General features: G+C 53.6%; 1 protein-coding gene across 1 annotated transcript in view; it reads left to right on the forward strand.

Annotated features, from left to right (window-relative positions):
* Positions 1-27,211, forward strand: part of PAPPA2 (pappalysin 2) — a 91,600-nt gene extending 64,389 nt beyond the window's left edge. The window contains exons 17-22 of the mRNA XM_051625028.1: positions 6,340-6,508; positions 7,231-7,363; positions 8,593-8,702; positions 11,905-11,976; positions 25,590-25,688; positions 27,137-27,211. Coding sequence (XP_051480988.1) covers positions 6,340-6,508; positions 7,231-7,363; positions 8,593-8,702; positions 11,905-11,976; positions 25,590-25,688; positions 27,137-27,211 — 658 coding nt within the window. The remainder of the gene's footprint in view (positions 1-6,339; positions 6,509-7,230; positions 7,364-8,592; positions 8,703-11,904; positions 11,977-25,589; positions 25,689-27,136) is intronic.
* Positions 27,212-27,570: the final 359 nt, after the last annotated feature.

The raw sequence follows: 27,570 nt of genomic DNA on the forward strand, positions 1-27,570 counted from the left end.
ATACTTGGGAGTCGCTGAAAAATTAAGCACACAGAGAAGTGGTTGTGGGCTCCTGGGTAACGAGATGTAATGAGATGCTGGGAAATTCCTGGAGCTGCTCTTTCCTGAAAGGGATAAAACCTAGACCGAGGCACAGGGGGTCGTCAGAAGGAATGACTGCCTTTTGTCAGGGGGAGCATTCTACCCCCTGCACATCTTGGCTCATTTTTTGTCTCCAGCACTGGCATTTCAGTCAGAGAAGATTGATTTTTTTTTTTTTACTGATGCTTGAGGGGAAAAACTCCTGGTGATTCACTGCCCCTCTGCTCAGCCAATATCCTGCCGCTGGGGGGTAAAGCAGCATTTTGTCTGTGGTGCCTCCAGCTGAAGTTCCCACTGAGTTTGGTCACTAAAGGCTCCCTTGCACTGGCCGGGTCCTCCCCAGAGTCTTGATTCTAGGCCAAATCAGGTAATTATGTGCTAATTGTTTAATGCCCCCTTCCAGCTTTAATTGGATGCAGACTTCATCTCTGCTTCGCTCTAGGGTAGGGTTGTTGTGCACCGGGAAGCAGTTGCCAAATTTCTTGCCTTGTAATGAAGGAAGTGGTTTCTGTAAACAGTTTTGCACAGTGTCAGGAGCGTTTCTTGGGCCAAGGGGAGCTGAGCAAAGGAGGGTGATGGCTGCCATCACAGGGACTGCTTTGCAAACTGCAGAGCAGCTTTGCATGCCTGTGGCACTTCAGGCGCTGGATGTGCCATCAGCTCGAGCTCAGCCTGCAGAGCTGGGCTGCCCCTGGGCTGTGCTGGTGAGGAGGGTGCCCTCCAGGAGGCTCCTCGGGTGTGTGTGGAACTTCCACGTGGGTCTGAACAGCCCACGACACCAAGAGAAGGAAAATCCTGCAAAGTGCTTTACGTGCTCATGTCGACATAGCATTTTCACATTTGCTATTGTCGTTACCACTAATTCATCTAACATCCCTTATGGCCAAGGATGATACGGTTGCAGCAAGCAGAAATGATTACCAGCAACAGAAAATTTATTGCTTTCTTATCGTGCAAATTAACTGCTATGTGAGTGGTCTGATTTAAAGCAAAATCCTTTCCTTGGAAGAGTATGTGCTGGTGTGCTGTCCCATCTGGAGCTCTGTGTATGCGCTCAGCGTGAGTACAAACCCCTTGGCATGTGTCAAGAGCTGCAGCTACTGGCCAGTAAGCTGGCCAGTCACTGGCTGGATTGCTGGAGATCCTTCTGGTGTTTCAGCCCTGGCAGGCAGAGGATGGGAGCTGCCAGAGAGAGAGGTTGTTGTCTTTGCTTGGGCCAGTTTTGGAGCAAGCGAGTTGTTGGAAAAGGTGATGGAGGAGTCTGAAAGGGGCTGGCACTGGTGGGTTCCTGATGGGATGGTGAGGGAGCAGGGTCTCAGCTGATGACTTGGACATCGGGTTTTGGGGTCTTCCAGGTTCAGCAATCTGTGGTCTTCATCTGTTGTCTCCTCATTGTCCATCGACCCAGCAGGTACCAGCTTTGCTGAAGGGTTTAATGTGGTACAGGTGTCGATGGGCACGTGAAAACAGGGGCCTCGGTGTGCACTCATGGCTGGAGAGCAGTTAGGTGTGATCCATGGCCAACACTGCAGACTCCCCATGCCAGCTAACTAGTCCAGCCTTGGAAGCAGTCAGGCTCCCTCCAAATTATCCTTCTAGCTCTACTGACTGTGCCTTTTTAGAGAGCAATGGCCTCGCTATGGGGCTCAGACTGCTCTCCAGGGAAGGTGTAGAGGCTTCTCTCAGGTGTCCATGGCTTCCCAAAGGGCCATCCCATTCTGCACCTGTGTGAAAGGTGCACTCACCTCTTCATACGACTATTTTCAGTAGCTTGGTTGTTTCCTTCAGGGTCTGCTTGTAGGCACCTTCCTTCAGGGATGGATGCCCCACGGTCGAGGGACAGCTACGCTGTGATGTGAGGGAACAGAATCTCCACCCAGCCAGGGCTCAGCACCCTCAACAGCTGCTTTTTTCATCAGCCACCTTCAGTGTCTTCCTCACTCACCTCATAAAACACCACAGCTGCTACAGCTGCACTGGGGACCCCACCTCAGGAGCTTTCCCCCTAACATGGTGGGGCTACAGTGCCCACCTTATGCAGGCTTGAACCACAGCTGGGATCCAGTTGTTTCTGTCCAAGCCACGATGCTCTTGGACACAGATGCTCATATGATTCCCTGACTTCTGTTTCCTTAGTTGAGTTTTACTGCAGAGGCCACAAAGTTGCTTGGAAAGCTCTGCAATCTCAGTTGGAATTGACTTCCTGTAGCATAAGTTGAAGAGAAAAGGGATGAATAAATCTGTTGTCTAGGTAAAGGTGCTTTTATCTCTGAACCTGGCTGAGGAAAGGCCCTTCAGAAATCACTGCTTGTGATCACCCCTCAGTGGTGCTGACTGCTGCTTGCACCACCAAATGCCATCTGAAGCAGCTCTCCAGCAGGACTGTCTAGGACCTGCTTTAGAGGAGAACAGCAATTCTGAGAGGGTTTCAACTTGGGGGACCAAAAAGGGGTTGTTTTCCTTGCCCCATGTGGGTGATTCCTTGGAGAGAAGAGATTTTTGGGGTCTCAAAGCTACTTTTGTTAGGGGTTGAGCCCCTTCTACTAACTTGAGGGAGCAAACCAAAGAAGAATCAGGCAGCCAGGTCTTTTCAGGCAGCTTTGGAAATCTCAGCCTACATTTTGACCAGAGATCAAAGGAGCACAGCCCAGTCCTCTGATGAGCTTCTGTGGAGTCCCTCCTCCTCCTCCTCTCCCTTTTTAGGTTATGGTGAGCTCATGGAGATAGTAAAAGTGGGAGAGGAGGTGGGAGATGATGGAGGATAAGATGGACTGGAAGGAGTGAGCAGATTGGGGTCTGGAAATGCAGCAAATAGATCATAGTGGGCAAAGCAGGACAACCTGACCCGGCAGCATCAGGGTTCTGCAGGACATGGTGCCTTTGTGGTGGGTGCAAAGGCACGAGGTGCTCACTGCTTCTGCCCACAGCTGGGCCCTTCCAGAGAAAGGCAAACACCAGCACAGCTGAGGGAGCCAAGAAAGAAAACACAGGGTGTCACCCAGACCTCTGTGTCACTTCCTTCTCTAGGCTTTCTGCTGAAGCTGTGCAGCCCTGGTTGCCCAGGCTGTTTGGAGCACAGCAGCTGAAGTCCTACCAAACTGATGGCACTTTCTTCCAATTTATCAGCAAACCTCCCTCCTTGGCCCCTGTCCTTGTTGCAGCTCTCACTCTCCTGCCCTGGGGAATGAGGCTTTAGGCTTGTTTCTCACCGTTCCAGACCCAGTTGCCCCAAGCTGGGCCACCACCCTGGGCAGCTGGACCTTGCTGGCCTCAGACATCTCCCTGGCCCCCTCTACCCATCAGACCTCCACTTGGACAGGGAAGCTTTGACTCTGATTTTCCTGGCTTCCTTGTTAATCCTCAAGAAATGCTGTTAACCCAGATCAGAAGAAGGTGGGGGGAGAGGGCTGGAAATTTAAAGCTGTGAGGCTGTGTTTTGATGTATATACACATATATTTCTTTTTTAAAAGCCTCTCCATTCCCTTCTCTGGGCCATAACATGAATTGCTCACTTCATAGGTGCAGCAGTAGCCCCCATGCCACCTTCTGCACTGGGCTCAGGCCAGGCCAGCCCTGTTTGAAGTTCCCCAGCACAGATGCTGACAGTGGGATGAGCCTTCAGGTGGCTTCTCACCCCAAGATTTAGGAGGGTGCAGGTCTGGGGAGAGGTGAGAGGGGCCATGCAGGGTGCTGGCTCTATGCTGGGACCACTCCAGCCACCACATCAAGACAAGAAGCCTTGGGGAAGGTGATGGGGCTGCAAACCACAGTGTGCACCTGTGCAAACTGCAGCTCCCACAGCGTGTCCTCTCCGTGCTGGGCCACCTCTGCACCTCTTCCCATGGCTCCCAGGCAAAAGGCCTCTGCCATGATTTGGAGGAGCAAGAGGGTGAAGGAGCATCGACCACACAAGGAAAGGCTGGGAGAGCTTGTTTAGCCTGGGGAAGAGTAGACTGAGGGGGGGAATCTCATCAGTGCTTATAAATGTCTAAAGGGTAGGTGTCAGGAGAATGGGTCCAGACTCTTCTCAGTGACAGAACAAGGGATAATGATCACAAACTTGAACACAGGAAGCTCCATCTGAACATGAGGAAAACCAACTTTGCTGTGAGGGTATCAGAGCCCTGAGACAGGCTGCCCAGAGAGGTTGTGGAGTCTTCTTCTCTGGAGATATTCAAAATCTGTCTGGACATGTTCCTGTGTGATCTACTGTAGGTGATCCTGCTCTAGCATCTAGGACTAGATAATGTTCAGAGGTCCCTTCCAACCCCCACCATGCCATGATTCTGTGCCTGGTGGCCAGGGAGAGGCAGAGTGTGGCTGAGATGCTCCTGGTTTGCCAAGGTGTTTGCTCGGTGCCCAAGTCCTTGTGGTGGCAGTGAGGCTTTCCATGGCCAGTTTGTCCCTGTGGCTGTAACACCATCAGCTTCACTCCCAGTGATTTATCTCCCTCAGGTTGCATGGCTGGATCACATCCTGCCTGCCAGGCAGTTCCAGAAGGGGAAAAGGCTGCTTGAGGACGTGGGTGTTCCACAGGGATCAGGACTTCTCAGCATGTACCTTTGCTCACCTTTAAAGTCTGGCAGAGCTAAGTGTTCAAACAGACACAGGAGGAGGCAAGGTCTGATGGGGACACCCTCAGAAGGACCAGCATCCTGGAGTAAAGGGCAAGCAACCCAGAAAGTTAAATTGGCAGGTGGAGTGAAACCACAGATGCCCTCAGTGGGATCCGGAGTTGCTGGATCCCTTCCAAAATCGTACCTAGTTGCTGTTCTCTTCAGTCAATTCAAGGCTGCTGCTCTTGGGGTGACTTTGCAGCATCCCTCGGTGCTCATGCTGTGGCAGCACATCATCCTCTGCACGAGGTTTTGTGCTGGGGGACCTGCCATGTCCTGTCCCCTCCCTTGCCTGCCTCCACGTTTACCCCCTGGAGCCTGCAGTCACCCTAACCCAACCCTGTCCCCTCTCTACAGTCTTCAGGAAAAAACAGGTCCCTGATTTCTGCAGGGAGAAGGGGTGGCTGTAAGAGCTGTGGATATATTAAAAAAAACCAAAACAGCCACCAAGCAACAACAACATCACCAAGAGTGCTTCAAAAAGCTCACAGATCTCCCATGCTGGTTCCCAACAGAAGTGTACCAGGGATGAACACCAGCTCCTGCTCCAGGTCTGGCAGTGGGGTGTGGATGGGGTCCTCTCCCTGCTCCAGGCTGCATGAGCCTACACTGGTTTGGGGCAGGGGTGGGGGCAGCTGGGTGGCCCCAGGCAACTCAGAGCAAGGGCAGGTTAGTGCCTCCTTCAGGGGTGTCTCTAACCCAGCTGTGAGGAGCAGAGATGTTAACCCCCCTCTATGTACCTGGGGTGTGCTCTAAACCCCATCACGCAGCCCATGGAGCCCTGCCTGCTGGGAGAGGGCAGGGATAAGTTCCTGAAAGCAGGAGAAGAGGGGTGGAAGAAGAGTGTGGGAAAGCCTTAAGGATGGAGCAACGAGCCCTGACTCAGGTAGAGCCCATTAGTGCTGTCAAAATCGGGGGTCACGGTGACGTTTTGACTCCTGGGAGAGCAGGCCCTAGCTTGTCCTGTGCCTTGTGGGGTTTTGAAGCCTCTACGTAAAAGGTGTGGTAGAAGACAGGGGACTGAAAAGCAAGTGGGATTTGCTCCTGGGGTTTTCCCTTCCTTTCTTTTTCCTTGTGGTTTTTGGCTTTTTTTTTGGCAAGAAGTTCGTGCCTGGGCTGTTTTAGCAGCACAGGATGGTCTTGGTCTGATGTGGTAGGAGAGAAAGTGGGGTTGACAGATCTGGCTGGAGTACAAAGGGGATCCTCAGGAGCAGCTGGGCTCAGGCTGGCAGGATTTACTCATGGAGGCACACTCCATCCACCAAAGTATGTAGCTACTGGTGCTGGGACAAAGCAGCCCAGGCACCCACAGGGAGAGAGGAATGGTTGAGGGGCACCATGAGAGGTGGGGAGCAATGGGGTGGTGGGAGCAATGGGGTGGTGAGTGCAAGGAAAAGTGACCAGTGCTCTTAAATCAGTGCAATTTCTTCCCCAGCAAAGGGAGGGAAAGGTCCTGGCTGAGCATGGCTTGCCCCTGCAGAAGGACCTGCTCATGATGAGGAGAACCCCAAATGTGGGACTTGGTTGTGCTCCAGGAGAGATGTCTCCAAGCTGCTCCTGCCTCTGTGGCATGCTTGATCTGGCTAAGGTAGGGAGGCATTTAGGGAACTGCAGCCCAGCCTGGTGTCTTTGTTCCCCCAGGAAGTTCCTGAAGGTCCAGTGCCTGGAGAGTGGACAGTGGGAAGAGGGACACTGCATCCCTGTGGTGTGTGAGCCCCCTCCTCCTGTCTTTGAGGGCATGTACAACTGCACCCAAGGCTTCGAGCTGGACAGCCAGTGCACCCTCAACTGTGAGCCACAGGGACAGCAGGTGAGTGGCCTGGGGAGCTGGCAGAGATCACCCAAGTCTTGTGCTTCAGGGCACCTAAAACCCGCATGGAACCCTGTGCCCCACTGCCCAAAAGGACCTTGCAGCAGCCCAGCCATCCCCAGGGCCTGGTACCACCAAAGAGCAGTCACCCTTGAGATCCCAAAGCTCTCTTTGCTGGATGCCAACCACAGCACAGGGTGCACCACTGTCTGGGGACACTGTCCTGCTCCTTGGTGACCCTTCCTAAGCAAGCCTGCTTGTCTTCAGTGACAAGGGTTGGAAAGCAAAAGTAGAGGCTTCCTAGTGAGTTTAAGGAGCTGCTGCAAATGTGTTGCCCTGGGATGCTGAGTGACCTGGCTGCAGAAGACTTGCTAGCCAAGGGGCTTGCCTGGGGCAGATGCTGCTGCCTGCCAGGCTCTTCCACCCAGTCCTCACTTCTGACCTGCTGGAAGGGTCTTGTCCGAAGAAACGTGGTTGATTTTCCTCTGGTGGGATCCAGAGGAAAAACCCTCTGCCTTCTGCTCAGTCGTGCAGAGCACACACAGGCTGGGCCAGCTGGCTGTAACCCAGCTGCCCTGGAGAACTTCCCCCTGGACTTCACAGGCAGGAGGAGTTGGGGGGAGGTCCTCACGTGCTGCTCCCTCCCTGGGGCTGGGCAGTGGCCAGGCAGGGTGAGTCCTGCTGCTGGTCCTAAAGCCAGCTGCTCTCCCTCTGCTTTGCAGGTTCCCATCAGCTGCACCAAGGAAGGTTTGTGGACAGAGGAGTTCAAACTGTGTGAGAGCTTACGGGGCACCTGCCAGCCCCCCCTGGAGCAGAATTCCGTGGAGTACAAGTGTGAGCAGGGACATGGCATAGGTGAGGGCAGGCAAGAGCTCAACAGAAGAGCAAACCTTCACCTTGACTTGGCCCTCCCAGAGAGCCAAAGGTCATGATGATTCTTCTTGTACCACTCCCTGCTAAACCTATGAAAAAGATGCAGTGCTTAGCAACATGATGTAAGCCCTGAATAGGTTATGGTTGGAGAGGATGATCTTCGAGGTCCCACCCAACCAGGATAATTCTAGGGTTCTACACCAAAAAAAAATCCTGTTTTCTCTTCCATCTGCTTTCTAAAGACACAGGCAGAGGTGGCTTTAGCCTTGTTCATGCCCTGGTTTTACTCATGAGCAAGACTCAAAGCTAAAGCTGGCTCCAGTGTAAGCATTTTCCTTTTCAGAAGGAGCAGGGACTTGTCTCCAGGGCAAACCCAGCCTTTGGCAGCAGTTTTCCTGATCTCTAGCCCTGAGGTCTCTCCACTTGTTATCCCTGCTGCTGTTTCCAGGGTTACTGTGGCAGGCCCTAGATAAAAGCTGCAGTGACAACCCATGTAACGGGGCATTTTCACCAGATGAGGGACCACATCCTCCATTTCTTTCTCTAGGACTCCCATCACTTTGTGCTTTCAGGAAAAAAGCTGCAATATTCAGGCACAGCTGTTGCATCTCCTCTGGCCTGCTGCTGGACAGGACACTTGACCAAAGCCCACTCCACTCCCAAGCAAACAAACCCATTGTCTGGCTCTGGGCAAAAAAAGACAGAGGCGAGTCTAAGGGCAGGGCCTGCTAAGGTGAAGCTTTGGAGAGATCTGGTGTGAGGCTGGACTTAGGGCTGGGGTTCACCTGGTTTTCCAAGGTGTTTTTTTGCAGCTTTTTGTATTTCCTGGGTCACAGGAATGCAGTGGGAAGTCAGTGTGGTAGAAAAACTAAGCAAGGTGCTTCCTGACGTGTCGATAACCATCCCGTAGCATCCAGGCCAGACTTATGCTAGACCCTATTGTCCTGCCATTGGGGCTTGAATCCATCTCTTAGGACATGTTAAATTTTCCTCACATCTGGGAGAAGTGAATGGGCCACAACTTCTGTAGGCTTCTGCATAATTCAGGATTTGGGGAAGGAAGTGTCATCCCAAGTTGGGAGGGACAGGCTCTCCTCGACATCCACCTCTATCCTCAGTGAGTGGGCTACACGTTTGGGTCTGGTGTTCTCCTGTAAAATGTTGGTGCCTGCTTCCTGAAGAAGCCCTGAGGGCTGCCTCTCCTCCCACAGGTGCTGTGTGTGTACCTTCCTGCCTCATACCTCCCAGTGACCCTGTCATACTGCCCGAGAACGTCACTGCGGAGACTATGGATCACCGTCTGCAGCCCACCAGAGTCCAGGTAAGCAGGGAGGTGGGTTCCTCTAGTAGGGGGTTCACTGCCAGCATAGAGGGGACCTCCAGGTGGTGTTTTTTAACCAAAAGCTCATTGCCTTGGGTAAAGAAGAGGAAGATTTGGGAAGACAAGCAACATAAGCTCAGGGCTGGCTGGCCCTCCGCATGGAGCTGCTGTTGGAGGTACCTGCTGCTCCCCAGTCCCTTCCAATGCTGAGGTCCTCTTCCCTCCCAGCACTCCTTCCTCTTCCTCCCTCCCTCGTGGATGCTATTGCACAGCCTCCTGCTCTCCTGTCCCAAAGCTCAGTGTAAATTTGCCACCTTTCAAGGCCTCGGAGGATACCTCGATGAACGCAGCGAAACGCAGGAATCCCGCTTCTTGTTTTCGTGCCCAAACTTGCCAACCTGCTGCTGCTGCTGCTGTCATCAGGCAGCGTGCTGGGAGAGGAACAAAAAAAACCCCAAAAAACACCAAATCACCCCTGGCACTGGGCACGGTGTGAGCGCTGGTCCCTGATCACCTGGCAGCAGAGATGCAATCCCAGGCAGGCATTTCCCTGCCAGGGAGGAGGAGGCAGGGCTGGAAGGTTGTCCCTGGCTGCCAGAACCTGCTGGCCAGCTGGTTGCCTCTGCTGCTGGACCGTGGGGAGCCTTTCCCTCCTTCTCCCTCCTCGTTTCTGACTATTTTTTTATGATTTTCTTTTTGAGCAAAACAGCTCAAATAGCTCAAATAGCTTGGATCCCAACAGCACGGCTTTCCCAAAAAGCCGCTCGGCCCGGGTAGTATTTCTTAAAATAAGACCAAAAAAAAATGAGATGCATAAGGAAGGAGGTGGAAAAAAAGGAAAGCAAGCAGCCTTCCCAGGAGCCAGCTCTCCCTTCCAAACGTTTGTCCCCTCCTCCAGGAGGCCTAGCATCATGCCTGTGAACAGCGTGGCTGCTCCTGGAATCACGACAGGCGGCTGCCAGGGGGTGAGGATGGCCGGGGCGTGCGGGATGGTTCAGCACGAGCCTTGGAAGGAGTCCTTGCCTTTGAGGGATGGGATGGCTTGGCTCGTCGAGGAGGTGGTGTTTGGCTCCCCCACTGTGGGCTCTCGTGGAAGGGAAGCGTTTTGCAGAGGGGAGGAGGAGGAGGAGGCATTATTTTAAGCAGCAGCTTTATCCCTCGCCAGGAGCTTTCTCCCTGGGCTGGCTTGTTTGCCTCTGCCTCGGCTCCCTGCTTTGCTCCTCCAAGAGCTTGCCATTCCCAGGAGCCACTGTGCTCTGGAGATGATGGAGAGGATGGTGTGAACCACACAGGTACTCAGGGAGGGCGTGGTCCTGTTTTGCTCTCAGCTCTGACTCGCTGCATCCTGCAGCTGAGCAGCTTTGTCCCCCTGCCCCAGGCTGGAATATTGAGTATACCAAGATGAGCACACCAGGGTGCCATGCAGGTTGCACAACAACCACATATGAGACACCCCAGTGGGGTTAGGATGCAAACACCCCCCAGGCCAAGCAGGAATTGGCTATTTCAGCCCTCAGCCTCGGCCCCATACGAAGGCAGCTCCCTCTGGCTCTGCCTTCCCTGCGCTGGCTGAGGAGGGCCAGCACCTCACCCTGCCTCAGTGCCATGGAGGGCTTTGGTCTAACACGGAGCTGCCAGGCCTGCAGCAGGTCTGCACGGGCAGAGCTGCCCTGTTCCCAGCTGCCCATGCCACCCAGGGATCATAGGTAGAACCACGGAGTGGTTTGGGTTGGAAGGGACCTTCAAGATCAACTAGTTCAAATCCCTCTGCCATGAGCAAGGGACCAGACCAGGCTGCTCCAAGCACCATCCAACCTGCCCTTCAACACTGCCAGGGATGGGGCAGCCACAGCTTCCCTGGGCAACCTGTTCCAGGGTCTCACCACCCTCACAGGGAAGAATTTCTTCCTAACAGTTCACCTAAATCTTCCCTCTTCCAGTTTAAAGCTATCACCCCTTGTCCTGTCATTCCGTGCCTTTGTCCCAAGTCCCTCCCCAGCTTTCCTGGAGCCCCTTCAGGCACTGGAAGGTGCTCTAAGGTCTCCCTGGAGCCTTCTCTTCTCCAGGCTGAACACCCCAACTCTCCCAGCCTGTCTCCAGAGCAGAGCTGCTCCAGCCCTCAGGTCATCTCCATGGCTTCCTCTGGATTCTCTCCAACAGCTCCATGTCCTTCCTGGACCTTGGGGACCCAGAACTGGACCCAGCACTCCAGAGGGGTTTCTCACCACGACGGAGTAGAGGGGGGAAAACCGCTCTGGCTGTCAGAGCCAGGCTGTCTTGCTGCTCCACGTTTCAAAGGGGAGGCTCAGGGAAAGCAGACGTGCCCCTCTGCGCGACTCCGGTGCTGTGCAGGGCATCCTAGGACACTTCCACAGGCCAGACAGTGTTTTATGGGGCCTCAGGTTTCAAACCCTACCCAAGCTTTACGGGCAGGAAATTGCCTGTGTGGTGGGGCTTTCCCTCCCCCTGTGTGGTGGCAAGTGCTCCCCACCAACCCCTCTGAGCAAGCAGACCCGCATTCCAGCCTTGTGAAACCCAGCCCTTCCCAGCTCACTCCTGTGTCCCTTTGGCCTCAACAGCTGAGTCCGTGCCTGGTAAATACCAGCAATAACCTCAGTCTCACCAGGGAATGTGAGTCTAGTGCTGCTGTTCCAGACCAGCCCTGGGGATGTGAGTCCCCCGCCCAAGGCTTGGGCAGGGGTCAAGGATCTCATGGGTGCAGGCACTGGGCAACGACTGGCTGAGCCCCCCATCCCCTTGGAGCCAGAAGCTGGTGAATCCAGCACCACAATGAGAGGTGATGGCAGAGTCCAGCCCGTTGTGACCCCAGGTGGCTTCCTCCCAGCAGCAGCTTGTGACCAAGCCAGCCTCCGTGAGGTGGCACTGCTGGCCAGACCCACTCCTCTTGTGGTCCCTGCCATCTCTTTTTGGCCTCTCCCAGTTGGGTATCTATATCCATTTGCAGGTACCCACAGGTGTGTTTGCCCAGCCTCTGCCTTGAGTTACCCACCCTGGTCTGTGGGTGAACCAGGTGGTTTGCTGGGCTTCCATGGGTTTCCTGCTAGGCAGAGGTGCAGGTAGGTCCTGAGGGGGCTGCTGCTGGTCTGCACCAGCGTTGTGGGAGACATTGCACTTCTAGAGAGTGGCTCTTGTCTTTCCTCTGTCACTTTGCCTAACAGCTCCTTTCTCCTTCCCTCCTCAGCACGTTGTGTGCACGGGCAGGCTGCGCTGGTATCCGGATCCCTCTGTCATTCACTGCATCCAGTCCTGTGAGGTAAGGCCCTCCTGCCCCTGGCACGAGCAGCCTGCCCCTTGCAGGAGAGCTCGAGGCAATGAAGTCTTGCTGAAGCACAAAGCCTGATAGCCTCGACTTCATATTTGCTCCAGGCTGCATCAGGGCTTGCTTGGCTGAGCAGGGAGACCAGGGCCAGCAACCTTAAGAATGGTCCTTCACAGCCAGGGCGATGCTCTGGAACGAGAGCTGCAGAATAACCCTTTTCATGCCATTATAGCATGGCAGAATGGTTTGAATTGGAAAGGACCTTCAAGATCATTAAATCCAACCCCCCTGCATGGGCAGGGACGCCTCCCACCAGCCCAGGTTGCTCCAAGCCCCATCCAACCTGCCCTTCAACACTGCCAGGGATGGGGCAGCCACAGCTTCCCTGGGCAACCTGGGCCAGGGTCTCACCACCCTCACAGGGAAGAATTTCTTCCTAACAGCTCACCTAAATCTCCCCTCTTCCAGTCTAAAGCGATTATCCCTCAGTCTTATCACTACATGCCCTTGTAAAAAGGTCCCTCCTTATTTTTCTTGCTTGCTTCTTCTTGGCCAGCCTAGGAAGAACGTTCTAGCAAAAGGATTTCACTGGCAAGGGGTATCCCCAAAAAAACCCACGCTGCCTCCAAGCCTGAATATTTCCTTCACCAGAACTGCAGTTCTAGAGTCATGCAGATCCAGAAAAGCCCTGACTGACTCAGGTGTCCAACCAAAACAAGGAGGATTTCCAGCCTCATACATGCAAAACAAACCGCTCCCGAAGAATCTGCCGACAAAGAATTCCTTGCAGAAATCAGTTACCAAGCTCATTTCGCTTGGAATAATCACCAGGCAGGAGAAAATCACAGGCAGCCTGGAGTCAGTTCACAAAGGAAATTAAAAATAGGCAGTCTTTGTCAAGCACTAGTTGTTATTATGATTAAGGATAAAAGGAAAAAGGTCGGGGCGGGGGGGGGGGGGGGGGAGGTATTTTGGAATTGTTGGATGCTGAAAATTTGGGATGGTTACCAAAAAGGAAAATGCAAATGAAGCTTGAGCTCCAAAAATAGCTTTGGGTTTTGCTGGGTTGTTTGGTTTTTGGGTTTTTTTTTTAACTTAACGTGCTCGTTTCAATGCAAAGGATCATTTTTTGCTCCCTGGTTCTGCCTAGCTCAGCTCTTTGTCGACTGAAGTGTGGGAGAAAGGGCCATGTTGCAGGGGCCATGTCCCCAGGAAGGAAGGAAATATCATGGTTGAGAGAAAGTGCAGCAGTTATTTCCCAGCCTCCCCAGCTGTGTTGTGTGTCTCTGCTGCCAGGCATGGGCTGCAGGCACAGGGGAATAGGGTGCTGGGTGCTAGAGAGGTGTTTGGTGGCTGAGCACCAGAGTTTCGTGATGGATCCTCTGGGTTTTTTTGGGAGCTCCTACAGCACATCTTCGAGCTCAGCTCTGTGGTAGTGTGTTTGAAATAGAAAGAGCAGTCCAGGTGGTTGTGGTGTTCCTCCCTGTGGTTCTTCTGCTAGCAAGGAAGAACTGGCCCTTGTGGTCTTTGGGAGTTGGTATTCCAAAAAAAAAGAAGCAGCTGGGGCATGAGGTGCTCCTTTTTCCCTTTCTGTGCAGTTCAGGTGGGAGAAATCTCACATGGGTGTAAGTATGCTCCTGTAGGATTGGGTCCACCAGACCCATCCCAGTCTTTCCTCCTCTCTGGTTCCTGCACCTCATCTCAGGTGCTGTAGGGGATGATGAAAAATGCCAGCTTGTTTGTGTGTGTGTGAGAGAGAGAGGGACCAACTACCTGAAACCCAGCATCTCGTAGTAGCAGTAACTGTCTTCTCATTAGCCACCCAAACGTGGTCACAGTCAATGTGACCTCTTTCTGTTCCTGGATGCTTGTCATCCTCCTTTACTCCTGGATAGCAACCCTAGATAGTAGTCTTAGTAGAAAAGAGGTTAGGCAAGCCAAAATCTGGCAGTGTCTTACCAGAAGATGTAAGGCTCATGCTACTCATCACCTTGTAGACTTGTCTGTGCCTTTTCAGTTTTCAATTAACCTTTCAGCAGGAATGACCAAGCCATACACACTCTTCCAGCTGAGGTCTCACCAAAGCCCTGTACAAAGCTGCCTCGTGCTGGAAACGTCTCTTTTGATAGGATCCAGGACTCTTATCTGTTATTTCTGCAGTTGCATCTGCTTGGCAGCTCAGAGATGGCCTGAGGTCAGCGAGTACACCCAGATCCTTCTCTACATCCTTTGTTTCCAACTGATGAGCTCCAAGCTAACAGCAGATGTTTTACCACCAATACAAGAGCTTGCCCTTTCTGTTTTATACCAGTGGATGTCATCCTGTTGCTCCCTCTAGTCCTTCAGGTCACCTCACTGCTTGTCAGATGTCCTGGTCCTCCTCTGTGGAACTCTGCCTTCTTCCTCATTAGCAATTTCATCAACTCAGTCTTATTTTTAAGGTCACAGCCACTCACTGTAATACTAATGAAGAGTCCTGCTCAGATTGTTTCTCCCACACTGATGATCACTCTCTTTTTTTCAAGCAGCTCCCTGCACTCCTCCTCACTTCTCATGTACTTGTCTTTGATTAGTCTCTTCATCAAGTTTTCTTCCATGATGCTGCAGGACTGATCAGCCAAGTCTTCCATGGTAACTCTCTTTTTCACCTGCCTTTTTACAGTAGTCATTGTTTTGCCATAAAGAACAACTCTTTCCCAGTGTCTCCTTGCTCTGGGAGCTGCTGCTCAGCACTGGGAAGAAGGGAGGTGTTACCAGTCCCTTTGTTTGACCACAGAAAATGTCCTGAATGCTATTTCTACCTAATCTTTGCTTGCTTCCACCCTCAGTCCTATTCCTCTCCTTCACTTACTTGTCTGAGAAATGTTCTGCTCCTGCAGAACATAGCCACTGGTGGGTCTGAAGTGGTTCAACTTGACTTGCTGGGTCTTTGGACATCTTAGTCTCGGGTTCCTCCTTGTTTCACAGGAGGCACCTCCTTTAGGGGCCCAGTCTCTGCTCACCACTGGGCAGTGAAATGCTGTTCCAGTGGACTCTCCAGGTCATCTCAAGTCTGAGTCACCCCTCAGAGATGCCATTGTCTCTCCCTTGACTGCAGAGCATGTGTTGGATGAGGAAGCCTTCTCATCTGGACACCTCAGTGAGGGGATCAACCCTACATAAGAGAAACCCAGGCTGCTCCTACCATCCCTTCCTGGTGGAGTCACTTCAGGCTGCAGCATGGCAGCACTAGCCAAGATTCAACCTTCCCAGCCCCAGCTGGAGCCCTGCCTCGTGTTGGAACATTGAGGTCACTGCTCAATGGTGTTAGAGGGATTCTCACTCATCTTTTTTGTACGCTGGCAGCAGATCAGCCTTGACCGCTCATCCCTCTCGCTCCTCTCTCCACCTCCCTTCTCTTTCTATTAATCCAGCCGTCCATCTGCCTTCCAGAGTCTCTTTGTGCCTTGCCAAGTTCCTCAAGGCTGGAGGAAGGAGGCACGTAGTTCAGTGAGGGAAGGAGGGGAGGGATCCCTTCCAGGAGCCCATCAGGAATACGAGTTAGCGCCGAGCGCGCTTTGCCGCTGGAGGGCCAGGGGAACATCTCATCCCCAGCCACCAGCAGGAAAACAGATGGCAGCACCAGAGAGGGGTGAGGAGGGGGCTTGGGGCTGGGGGGAGAGGGCAGGAGGAGAGACACCCCCCGTGGTTTGGGGAGGGGGCAGCCACAGTCCCGGTGGTGTGCTCGGCTGCTGGGAGGGAGCTGTTTGCAGCATCTGTTGCAGGTTCTCCTAAGCCATCCCAAGGTCACCACCACTCAGCTGTTCTTCTCCTGTGCCCAAGAGCAAGTGAAGCTGTTGCCTGCAGAGGAGGAGATGGCATGCACAGGGATCCAGGTTACTTCCTTGGACTGTTCCTGCCATGGTCCAAAATAGTCAGTCTTGCTATAGAGCATTTCCCAGTCTGTGCAGCCCACCAGCTCTGCACCTCTCCATCTCCCACCACAGGGGCCCCTGTGGTTTAGGTGAACAGCCTCACTTTTCATCATCATCACTTCTACCCAGTGTTAGCCACAGGATGGAGCAACCACCACTGTCCTCCTCAAATACACCCAGGGGAAGGCAGGTTGCTCTTTCTGGGGTTGGAGTGAAGGTCTGAAGGTGGGACAGGCATTTCTGGGCAGCCAATACACTGTGCAACGTGCTGGCCTCGTCCCCACATCCAGTTATATTTCATCATTGTGTGCAGGCAGCAAAGGGTTAATTGCAAGAGATTTAAGGCAGGGATGCACAGCTTCCTCCTGGTATGGCTGGAGCTGGACCAGAGCTACTACAGCTGTGTTCTGCCTCGTAGGGCAGCAATTCCTTTCTGGAACCTCTGGTTGAGGTTGCCTTTGCTCTGAGCAGCCCTGCCTGAATGTTTGAGGAACACGCTGAGACTTTGGCTTGAGGTCTTCTGCCTCATGCCCTTGTTGAAGATGGACCCTACCAGGAAGCTGCCGTGAGCTGCTTGGAATTTCTCAGGTCTCCTCCACGTGAGGACAAGGTCTCTCTGCCCCTGTGTGTGCTGCTGGTCATGTTGCCACCACGGTAAGAAGCTAACCCGTTGCCTCTTTTGTGGCTTTCCTGAGCTATTGCAAAGGAAATGATGAGAGAGAGATCGAGGTGTGTTCGTGGTTGCAAGTTGTTCTCAGGTCTCTCGATCCAACAGGTAGTCAAGGACCCTGATGGATCTTTGGCTCTTCCCCCCAGCACACACAGAGCCCTTGCTTGGCACGTCTGTGGCTGGTGGCCAGCACGTGGTGGCCAGAATTAACCCCTTGGAAGGCAGAGGCAACAGGGCCTGATCTAAAATCAGGGTCCTGCCATGCTCTAATGTGAGGGCAGGCAGGCTGGGACCTGCCCCCCCCCTCCCCGGGGCAGAGTGCTGCAGCCAGGGTCCAGCTGCAGGCAGCTGCCTCTGCTCCTCACCATCAAGTGGGGCTGGAGCTCCTCAGTTGTCCCTTCTCCCAGACCTGGGGGGTGGGAGGGTGTCTGGTTTTGTACTATGGTGAAACTCAGCACGGGGAAACCAAGTGTGGTGCTGGTGGGATGCTCCACGCTGGGGAAAGAGGTCGTCTGGTCTCCTGGGGCTTGAGACAATGGGGACTACAGGCACCCCAGCATCTCCAAGGAGACTCTTGAGATCAACTAGTATCATGGCACGGCCTGAATTTGAGGTCACCCTCTTGTGATGTTCACGTTGCCACACATTCATCCAGTTTGCACTCTTTGGCTTTGAAAGTGCAGAGAGGATCCTACTGGACGTTGCTGCTGCTCTTGCAAGCAGGCAAGAGGCAGACCATGCCACTGCTGTTCTTTCAGGAGTCTCACCAAAGCTAAACATCTAAAGCCCCTGTGATCCAGGTGACCAAACAGGATTCCATGAGTTGCCCTAAATTCAAATTTTGGATAGTAGGTAACACGTTGGTGTTCGTGTCTCGAGAGGATGCAGTGGAATTGGAGGAAGGAATCAAATTATTAAGAGGATGCTACAGCTGCCCTTCAGGGACACCCTAAACCAGCTGAAGTCTGGAGAGCAGAAGGCTGCTGGAGGTTTGCCAGGTCACAGAGGTGCTAGGGGGTAAGATGGATGCAGGACTAGGGAGCACTCACTGAGACTGGTAAGGGGGTTGTTTCAAACAGGTGGATGAAATGGCTTTGGACACAGTGAGCACTGGCCTGGAGCAGAGCAGAGCAGAGCACCAAGGGGACACCACCAGTGGTGGTGGAGACCCCAAGAGGCAGAAGCAGCCTCAGCTTCCCCAACCTGTGCCTCTGCAGCTGGCTTGCACTTGGGATGCCCTGACCTAGGACTCCCTCTCTGCCCTCTATGCCTCAGGTGCCATCTCCCCATCCCTGTCCATGTCCTGGTTCCCCCTCTCCAGGTGGTCACAGTCGTGCAGGCAGTGACAGGGAGGGACTGGAAAGCCCCTGAAAGCACCCGCTGAAATGAGAATCAATGAGCTGCTTCTGCTCATAAACAAACATCTCCAAGAGCAGCTCAGCCAACTGCTCTTCCAACACGAACGTTCATTCCCTTTCAGCTCCTTCATCCCTCGTACATTGTTTTTCTTTCTGTTTAAGATCTGTAACAAGAACTTGGCAGAAACCAGATACAAGTGGGTCAGGAGGCCCTTGTGGTTTTCAGGGCTTGTTTTCCATAACCCGTTCTATCCTGCAAGATATTTTGCACGAATGGCTTGGCAGGAGCTGTGATCCATGGCAGCAGGAGAGCTGCTGAGGGCAGGGTTGTGGGCTGGTGCTCGTGGCATGGGAAGTCCTGGCTTCTCTCACGTGTTGTGCAGCAGCAGCCCTGGGAATGGTGAGCACTGGGGACCTATCTCCAGGAGCCACCATGCTTGCCAGGAGCCCTGTTAACACGGCATCTTCCTCTGCTCCCCTTTGCTTGTTCGTTCCTGCTGCTGTTTTTCTTCTGCTGTTAGCAAGGAGATCAGGGTGTCCAACAGACTCCACCACGAATAGATCGTGGGCAGAGATGTTTTTGTGGAACCAAAGACTTGCTCCATGGTGTCCATCTACACCAGCTGTCCATCTCTTTCTTCACTCCTGTCCCAACGGGCTGTGCAAAGCCCTTTCCAGGTCACTGTCTGCTGGGACATGGTGTCCCTGAGGAGCAAGGCACAGAGCAGGACGGGAGAAGAAAGGCAGCTCCATTCCAGAGCCCAAGGTGCCACGTGCTCATTTCTGCAGCAGGAGTGTGTCCAAACCGAATCCTGGCCTGGAATGCAGGAACACCTTCAGACACCGTGAAGGCCAGGACCTGCTTTCCCAGTATGGTCACCTCCAGCAGCATTCATGCAGGAGAACAAGCAGTAATCTAACCACTGAGGTCTTTGTGCCCTTTCAGACACCCATCCTGTCCAAACTCAACCCAAACCGATTCAAACAAGGAATTTGATATTTGATATCCAGATATTTGCAGGAAACCCATGTCCAAGGGGACCTCTTCTTGCCTGAAGAACACCTAGAGCCACATACCAAGGCTGTGGGGAACTGGGCTGCTGCTTGCCTTGGGCATGGCAGGACACGTGATGGCACATCAGCTGAAACCAGGTAGCAGGATGCCACCTTCCAGCCCCTCACCTCCTCCTTGAAGCATTCCTTTGAGTGTATGGGGAACCTTCTCAAGCAACAAGCCTCTGCTGTGGCCTGGGGAGAAGGATGTTGCAGCTAGAGCAGATGTTCCTAAAGATCTGAGATGTGATGAAAGCAGTCTGCACGCTGAGCTAAAGAGTGGTTCCAGGACACCAGCAAGCTCAGAAACAATCAACCTGTCTCCATTTTTCCTCTCTGAGGTGATGGTGCAAGTCCACGGTACCTCCAAGCAAGCCACCCTGCAGGCACGTGGCTCCAGGGGACAGCCACCTGGCTCAAAAGGAGCACAGGAGCAGCTTAGGGAACACAAACTGGGAAACACTAACGTGATGGATGAAGTGCTGGCTTTGTAGGAATTTGTTTCTCTTTTCTTCAGGCCGCTTGGTCCCAGGTGCCTCTTGCCAAATTTCTGGGGCTCTCTTTGCTGCACGGTGCTGGCCCTGCTGCCTCCCTGGCTGCCGTGGGCCAGGTAGCTCTTGCTTGCTGCTCAGAGTGGATCAGGCCAGCCAGGCATCCCAAAAAAGTTGTCTTGAGCAGAAGCCAACCCTGTTCCCTCTCCATCCCACTCTGTTTTTCAGGGCTGATTTCCTCCTTGCGTGCCGGAGAGCCTCAGGAAGGAGAGAGGGAAAGTGGATGTGCTTGGGGTGTTGAAGGCTGGGGGGGGAGGGAAGAAGAAGCAAAAATAATAATAATCAAAGAAAAGGCACTCTGCAACAGAGAGAGGGCCAAGAAAAATATTTAATCCAAACAATGAACATTGTCGTTTCCTCCCACAGTCTGCATTCCCAGTCAACTTCCCTGGGCAAGGAGAAGGAGCCAAGAATGGCCGGGCTCTCTGCCCCACCAGCGGGAGTCTGCGTGTGTGCAAGGCAGGGGATGTGTCCTGGGGACACGGTGCTTCAGTGTCCCTTTAACCACCTCCTGCCACGGCTGCAGCTGGAGGGGCTGGCCCCAGTTTTCTGTAGGAAAACGGTGGTTTGGAGGGATGTGGACAGGGAGGGGGAAACTGCCAGAGACCCGAGCTGGGGTGCTGGATGCAGAGGGGCTTTATGTAAACCAGATTTCTCTTAAGGCTTTGGGTTCTCTTCAGGGACCTCCCTGGGCTTTCTGAAATGTCTTGGCTGCTGCAGCCTCTTGGTGCTTCCTTTCCCCAACCACTCCTGCCTGTTCCCCTCCAGCCCTGCCTGCTCCCCTGCCACATGCAGCAGCTTCCCAGCAGGATGCTGCTTCTCTTGCAGGTCTCAGACCCCTGGAGCCACAGGGCTGATGTTCTGCAGTCCTGTCAGCCCTGGTTTGGGCTGTCAGAGGGGCAGGGGCCTCCAGCTCTGCCAGGTGACAGCCTGGCCAGGGCTGCTGCTGCTTCCTCACACTAGTGTCCTTGGGCTCTCGCTCATGAAGAGCTTGCAAGGTCATGGTTCCCAGGACACCATGCACGCAGTGAGGATGTTTCCCTGGTGGAAGGTTATCACCTTCTCCTTCTTTTCTCCTCAAAACCATCTCTCCATGGCTAATGGCTCATCCAGCACAGGAGCAGAGCTAACAGTGGTGAAGCTGATGGACGAGCCTCGGGGCTGACAGCACAGCAGCTTTTCCAGCAGGGCCCTGCCTGTCTCTCCTGCTGAAATGGTGGTTCTCCTGTTCCCCTGGGGCTGCTTGGAAAGCTACAGCTGAGAAGAACTAAGACACCTCCACCTTCTCAGCCACAGGGTCACACGTGGTCTTCTCAGCATGCAAAGGGTCCAAGGCTGTTGCCCAAAATACCAGTGCCCAGGAGGAAGGATGCAAGGATAACAACACCTGTGCTGTCTTAGCAGCAGCATGAAAGCAAGCCATGCACCATCCTTGGGTGGGACCAGCACTGTCACAAAGCCCAGGACCTGTGCAGCCTCCTGAGTGCTGGGCAGAAACCTTTTTGCTTTTTAAGGCTGGTCTGGATGCCCTGAAGCTGAGTCCTGGGCTGTCTCTGGCTACGGGCAGATTGGAATGCCAGTGCAATGCAGGACAGCCTTTCAGCTCTTCAGTTCCACAACTGGCCAGGTACATGCTGAACTTCTTAAATTCTTTTTTCCACCTTCCTTCAAAGCATCTGGAACAGGTCACTGCCAAAAGCAAAGTGCCAGGCCTCCGGGTCGCCTCGACCAGAGCAAACCCTGCATTCCTGGGAAATGATGCTCATCCAGCACCCGTGATGCAGCAGCAAAATATGTCCAATATTGATGGCATCTGTGATTTATTCCTCATGCTCCACCTTCCCTGTCACACCCTTTCAGGCTCTCTCACACTGAATCAACCTACACAGAAGGCGGATTTGAAGGAAAGTGCCTGGACCCTGCCTGCCTCCCCAGTGGCACTGGGGGCTACCTGCCAGGCAAGACACCAGCCATAGGGAGGGAACCAGCCAGCTCAGCCCTGGGACACTGCAGAAACAGTGGAAAAACCCTGTGGAGACACTGCTTCCTGCATGGCATCTCCATGAGAGGAATGGCATCCCCAAGCCTTTGGAGATGCTCCTGCCTGGGATGTGGCAGGATCTTCCTCGCATCCCTCCTTTGCCTGCAACTTTTTTCCCTCTTTTTTCTTTTTCTTCTTTTCCCCTCCTTTAATTTTTTTCTCTTTTCATTCATACCTATTCCTGGCTTGAAGAGCCTGGGTTTCTTTTCAACCTCTTAAACTTGCCAAGGGCTTGACTCGCCATCACTATTTTCCCTGCAGGGCTGGGGCCTGGTGGTGCCAGAGGCTGCACCTCCACGTGCTGCCACATGCCCCATGCAAGCTCCTGTCAGGATAAACAAGGAAAAAGGATGGTGCAAGAGGGGGGGGATCCGTGGTGGCACACCCCCTAGCCCAGCAGCTCTTCACACAGAGCAGCTGCAGCAATTACCTAGATGATTTTTTTCCCCAGCTTAGATGAGCTGTTCCAACCAGCCCCTTTCCCCCTGGCTCACTGGAGGCTGCATGTTCTGCCAGCTGTGATCAGTTTCCTTGGTTTGCACCCGTTGCCTTCTCGTGGCACGATTGGGCATTGGGGTTTTATCCTTTTTTTCCTGCATCTTGAAACTTCACCAGGTGTTTCTGTGAGTCGCCAACTCACAGAAACACTCACAAACCCCCCTCCTCCCACCTCTCCATAGAGCCATGCAGCTCAAGCACAGGCTGAGCAGAGTTTGTACGTATTTTATAGAATCAGAGGCTGGTTTGGGTTGGAAGGGACTTCAAAGATCATCTAGTTCCAACCCCTCTGCCATGGGGCACCTCCCACCAGCCCAGGTTGCTCCAAGCCCCATCCAACCTGCCCTTCAACATTTCCAGGGATGGGGCAGCCACAGCTTCTCTGGGCAACCTGGGCCAGAGTCTCAGCGCCCTCACAGGGAAGAATTTCTTCCTAATGTCTCACCTAAATATAGAATATATTTATTCTATTATTATATGTTAAAATTATATGTTAAAATTATATGTTAACCTCTCGTATCATCTGCTCTTATTCCCTTGTGTTGCCCCTGTCCTCTTGCAAGACCAAACTGAGATGGATTCCATTTCAAAGCCACCTATGCCCTCAAGGGTGACCCACCAGCACCTTACTTTGGTCTTTCCTGCTTGCAAAGATGAAACCAGCTGGAGGTTCTTGACAAGGCAAAGCACCAGGAGTCACTGTCTTCTCCAGACGAGGAGCAGGGACAGCGGTCCCCGAGCCCTGCTCCTGCCTCTCTTGAGCCTCGAGTCCAATTAGTCATTTTGTGTTTTCCCCTCATATGTTTTTCCAAGGTAATTTGGAGCATGAGTTGTTACGTTTCCCCAACAAGTGTTGCTATAGGAGCCTGTATTTGTTTAGGGTGGGGTACTGGCTGGGGTGGGTTGAGAGGAGGGGGCAATTAGCCCTGAGAGGTGTAGAGAGAAAAGGAGAGCCTCGCCTCCCCCATCCTGTCCCCGTTTCTGTCCTCCCCCCACCTTGCACAGGAGATCTGGAAAGGGTTTCAGACCTGTGCAGCCAGGGATGGGCAAACCTCCCCATAACTGGATGGAAGCTGCCCAAGTGGCGGGCGTTGGTTTTGCCGGTGAGTCATGACACATGGAAAGCAAAGCTCAGGGAAAAAACTCCACCACGTGGAAGGCTGCAAAAGCAAATCACACCCAGAAGGGCTCTGCCCTTGCCAGTGGCCCTGGCCAGTGCCCTGCCTGCATCCCTGCTCCAGCCAGCCCCAGCATCCCTCCCCTGGCCCTCCTGGTGCTCGGAGCTGCTCGGTTGCTCAGAGATCTCCTTTGGTCACCAGGTCTCCTTTGGGTCACTGTTCAAGACCCACTGGTGCTTTGCAGTGGAAGAGGAGCATTAAACCTATTGTGTGAAGTTGCACCCTGGTGTCCTCTGGGTGTGGCTTGGGATGGCAATGATGGGAGCTAAATCCCTTCTTGTTTTCAAGCGAGCTACCTAAGCTGGCTGTGCCTCAGCTTCCCAGCTATGGGAAGTTGTGCCCTTTCTCCTTCCCTTGCCAGATCCTCCAGGCAAGTATGATCCCTCTGTGCCTGCCTGGGTTTGGCCTGGGCACTGTGGCACTGATAGCCCAGACCGTTGGGTTTTGTCATAATCCCTCCTGCTACTTCCTAAACTGACTTTAGCCCATGGCTGTTCCTGGTGGGTCAGGATGACACGAAGCCCCATTAGGTCCCTACTTTTGGCATGGGGTTTTTTTTGAGTGAATTATTGGCAGTCCCACAGGTTGCCTTTGGCACAGGGGGTATGAGGCTATCATGGCTTGGTGACACTTTTCAGCCAACTGTCACTTGCTTGAGGGGTGCTACAGGCAAGTGTCCACCAAAGGCTGGGTCCAGGTATTTCCTGAAGCCCACTTGTTGTTCGGGGCCACCAGGTGCACAGAAATGGGTCGGCTGCTTCCGTGAGCCAAGGGGTAGGCAGGTTCCCACCCTTCCTGATGGCAGCAGTCCTCCTGGAGGTTGGCCATGGTTGCTGGGCCAGTAGTTGCCACCACAGAGCAGGAGGAGTGTTTCATTACTCCTCACTAGGTTAATGAATGGCTTCTCAGCTCTGGTTAGCACGCTCAGGTGCTGCTTGGCAGAGCTGGTGTGGAGCTGGGGTAAACAAACCTCTGCTGCAGGTTGTTCCTGACAAGGAGTTGCAAGTGCATGTTGTTTGGTGGCACCTGGGGCACAGCATTGCTTTCTCAGCCTACCTGGCTGCTCCTCAGCCCCTGGTGCTGGTTTCTCTCCTGTGGTCAGATGACTGATGTAACTAATCAGTGATAAAACAGATTTCTGAGTGGCTCTTGGTGCCATTTCACATTTCTGGGCCAAAAGCTGTTCTGCTGTGGTAGTTTTCTGTTTCCTTGTGGGAGCTGAGCTCTGTTTATGGTGGAGCATTTATCTGAGCTGCACCAGGGCAAGGTGGGCTCTGCAAATCCCCAGTTGTCCAGCCAGAGCCACTGGGGCAGCAAAGGGGACTGGGAACTTTGACAGGGGAACAGGACATGGGGTTATGGCTTTAAAATGGAAGAGGGGAGATTTAGGTCAGACATTAGGAAGAAGTTCCTCACTGTGAGGGTCGTGAGGAACTGGCACAGGTTGGCCAGAGAAGCTGTGGCCCTGGAAGCCTTGAAGGGCAGCTGGCCATCTGATAAGTAGCCTTGTTGTCCAACCTGGCAAGGTTTGATGGAGCCATGTGCTGTGGATATGGCTTGAGCCTCCAGTGGAGAATCTAGAGGAATTTGTAGACACCTTCCTTGGCTTCAGAGCCAGACCAAGACTGCTCTGTAACAGGCAATGGTCCTTGCAGCCAGTGCTTGGCTTGGCTTGAGTGCAAGTACTTCTGGGAGACTCTTGACCTTGCTGAACCTTTCTCATAGTCCAAGGGAGATAAAGCACCTGCCTTCCTGAGGTTGATCCTCTAGGAGGTTGCTTTATAGGCCCTCCTAGCAGCCTCTCTGCCCTTTGCAGCCCAAGGTCACCAAGCTCAGCTTGAGAGCCAAGCTCCTTGGGAGGAGGCGTGTTGGAGAGAAGAGTTGGATCAGCTTCTTACAGAGCCCTGCCCTAGCTCTGCACACGCAGAGCACTGGATTGCACTGGGGACACGTGGCAGGGCTGTGAGAAGGTGGATGAGCAGATGAGGTGATGAACTCACTCCTAGTTGGGTGGTACCAGACTCCATGGAGGGGCACCGAGTGTGATGGGGACTTGTGACATCCAGGCTGGAGCCCTCTATAGTGGTGTGTGTTCTCTTGTTTCCTGGACACAATTCCCTGATCCTTGAGCTGCAGCTGCTGCCCTCCAAGTACCCACTCCTCCATACACACCAGTCTTCTGGTGCCCTTTGGCTTTCAAGAGGGGGTTGTGTAGGGTGGAACTGGGCCTTGACCCTCATCAGAGGTGCACAGGGGCTTTGCTGAGGATCTGGAGTTTCTGCTTTGGAGGGGAACCTTCCACTGTTGAGTAACCCTTGCAACAACCCCTGGTTTCTCTGCCTAGCCCTTCCAAGCAGATGGCTGGTGTGACACCATCAACAACCGGGCGTACTGCCAGTATGACGGGGGTGACTGCTGCTCCTCCACACTCTCCTCCAGGAAGGTAAGAGAGCATCTCCTCTGGAGCTGGCCAGGATTTAGGATTCAGTGGTGATTGGTAGCCCTGCTTTTCAGCTTTGCTGGCCCCGGAACCGAGCCTGCAGGGCAATTCTCCCACGAATGGAGAAGAAAACCCATGGTTTTAAACCAAAGCCAGCTGAAGCTGATAGACCTCATCCCACTGATTACAGCAGGGTTTGGACCTGGGCCAGCGGGACCAAACACTCAGCCCAGCTCCTGCTGAGGTTCATGGGATTCCCTCTCATTTTTGGGAACCGAGTCCCAGAGAAATGACTTCCAAAGGATGTAGCTGTGGTGAGTCAGGAGTCACCTTAAGCTATAATTGAGCACATTCAGGGAATTTGGGGTGTGCTCCATTGATGTCTGCTATGGGCTATATTCCCTCCTAATTCTCCTGGGGACGGAAGGAAGGAGGAATAGCATGGAGGAAGGAACAGTGTAGAGGGAGCAACTTGGTGTTGGGGTTGCACAGCCCCTTCTTCGTCCCCCATCACAATTCCCCCCTTCCCACCTCTCTCTCTCTCTCTCTCCAGCACTCACAGCCCATCCTTCCTAAGCATATCCAACAGCAAAACAAATCTCAGGGCATGAGATAACTTCTCACTGCAAAAATATGTGAATTTGGATCTTCTCATCTTTGTTGTGGGGCTTGAATCATTTTTCCTTTCATCACACATGCACACGCAGAGAAAAGGAAAAATAAAATCCTGGGAAGATGCAGTGGAGATAGGAGAGGAAAGGTTTTACACCCAAGTGGTGAGTGAAACCTCCACAGAGATATCATGACATCTCAGAGCAAGGCAGGGCTCTCAGGAGGCCTTAGACATCTGGATTCTTGGCCAAAATAAAGGACGGGTTCACAGCAGAAGATGGGGGCATCCAGTTCCACAGGTCTCAGGAGACCCAGCCCCAGCTGGCATCCCCACAGCTCCCAGATTTCCCATGGCACAAGCCTCCAGAGCTTTGCTGCTAGGACAGATGCAGGGATATGGGGTTCAGACACCAAACAGGCTCCAGCCTCTCACTGGCCCAGGCTGTGAAAAATCAAACGTGCCTCCACAATAAGAAAAACTCCGGGCTTCGAGACTGGTGTGGACAAAGCATCTGGAGGATGCTCAGCTCCTGTGGCCACGACTGGGCAACTGGCAACCAGCAGCCAGGTGCTCTGCTGGTGCCCTCCCACCATGCCTCCAGCCTGCCTGGGTTTTCTTAGTCCATATTGCACAGGAACTGTGTTCATCTACCCTGGCTCCTCCCCTGGGTAGCACGGAGGCCAAGCTGCGGCAGCTGGGAGGTTGGTGGAGATCCCTCCAAGAGGTGCAGAATGTGAGACCAGGAGGGCTTGGCAGTGCTGGGTTAACAGTGTGGACTTGAGGATCTTTCCAAGCAGTATGGTTCCCTGATCCCACGGTCTCCTTTTGTTCCCCCCAGGTGATCCCCTTTGCTGCTGACTGTGACCAGGACGAATGCACGTGCCGTGACCCAGCGGCCGAGGAGAACCAGTAGCAGCACCATGAAGGGCCTCTCTGGGTCAGGCAAGCTCTGGAGCAGCCCCAGGGCAGCGAGGGGGGAACAGTGGGGATGGCCAGGGGGTGGGGGGACAGGAGGAAGAGCTGGGGTGGCCACTGCTCATGGAGGGGGACAGGTCGAGGCCACCAGGCTGCAGCATGTGGTGGTCACCTCCCCATCTCTGCTCCCTCCCAAAGCCACCCGGGACACGGGGCTGGGGGGCCCAGGACATGCTGGAGGGGCTCAGCCAAGGGCCCAGCACTGCCTTGGCCATGCACCAGGCTGAGCTGCACGCTGAGAGCCCAGGCTCTGCCATGGACTTTTGTCTTGGTCCAGTGTCCAGGTGTCCTTGCTCT

Source organism: Apus apus, chromosome 7 (assembly GCF_020740795.1).
Source record: "Apus apus isolate bApuApu2 chromosome 7, bApuApu2.pri.cur, whole genome shotgun sequence".
Lineage (NCBI taxonomy): Eukaryota > Metazoa > Chordata > Aves > Apodiformes > Apodidae > Apus > Apus apus.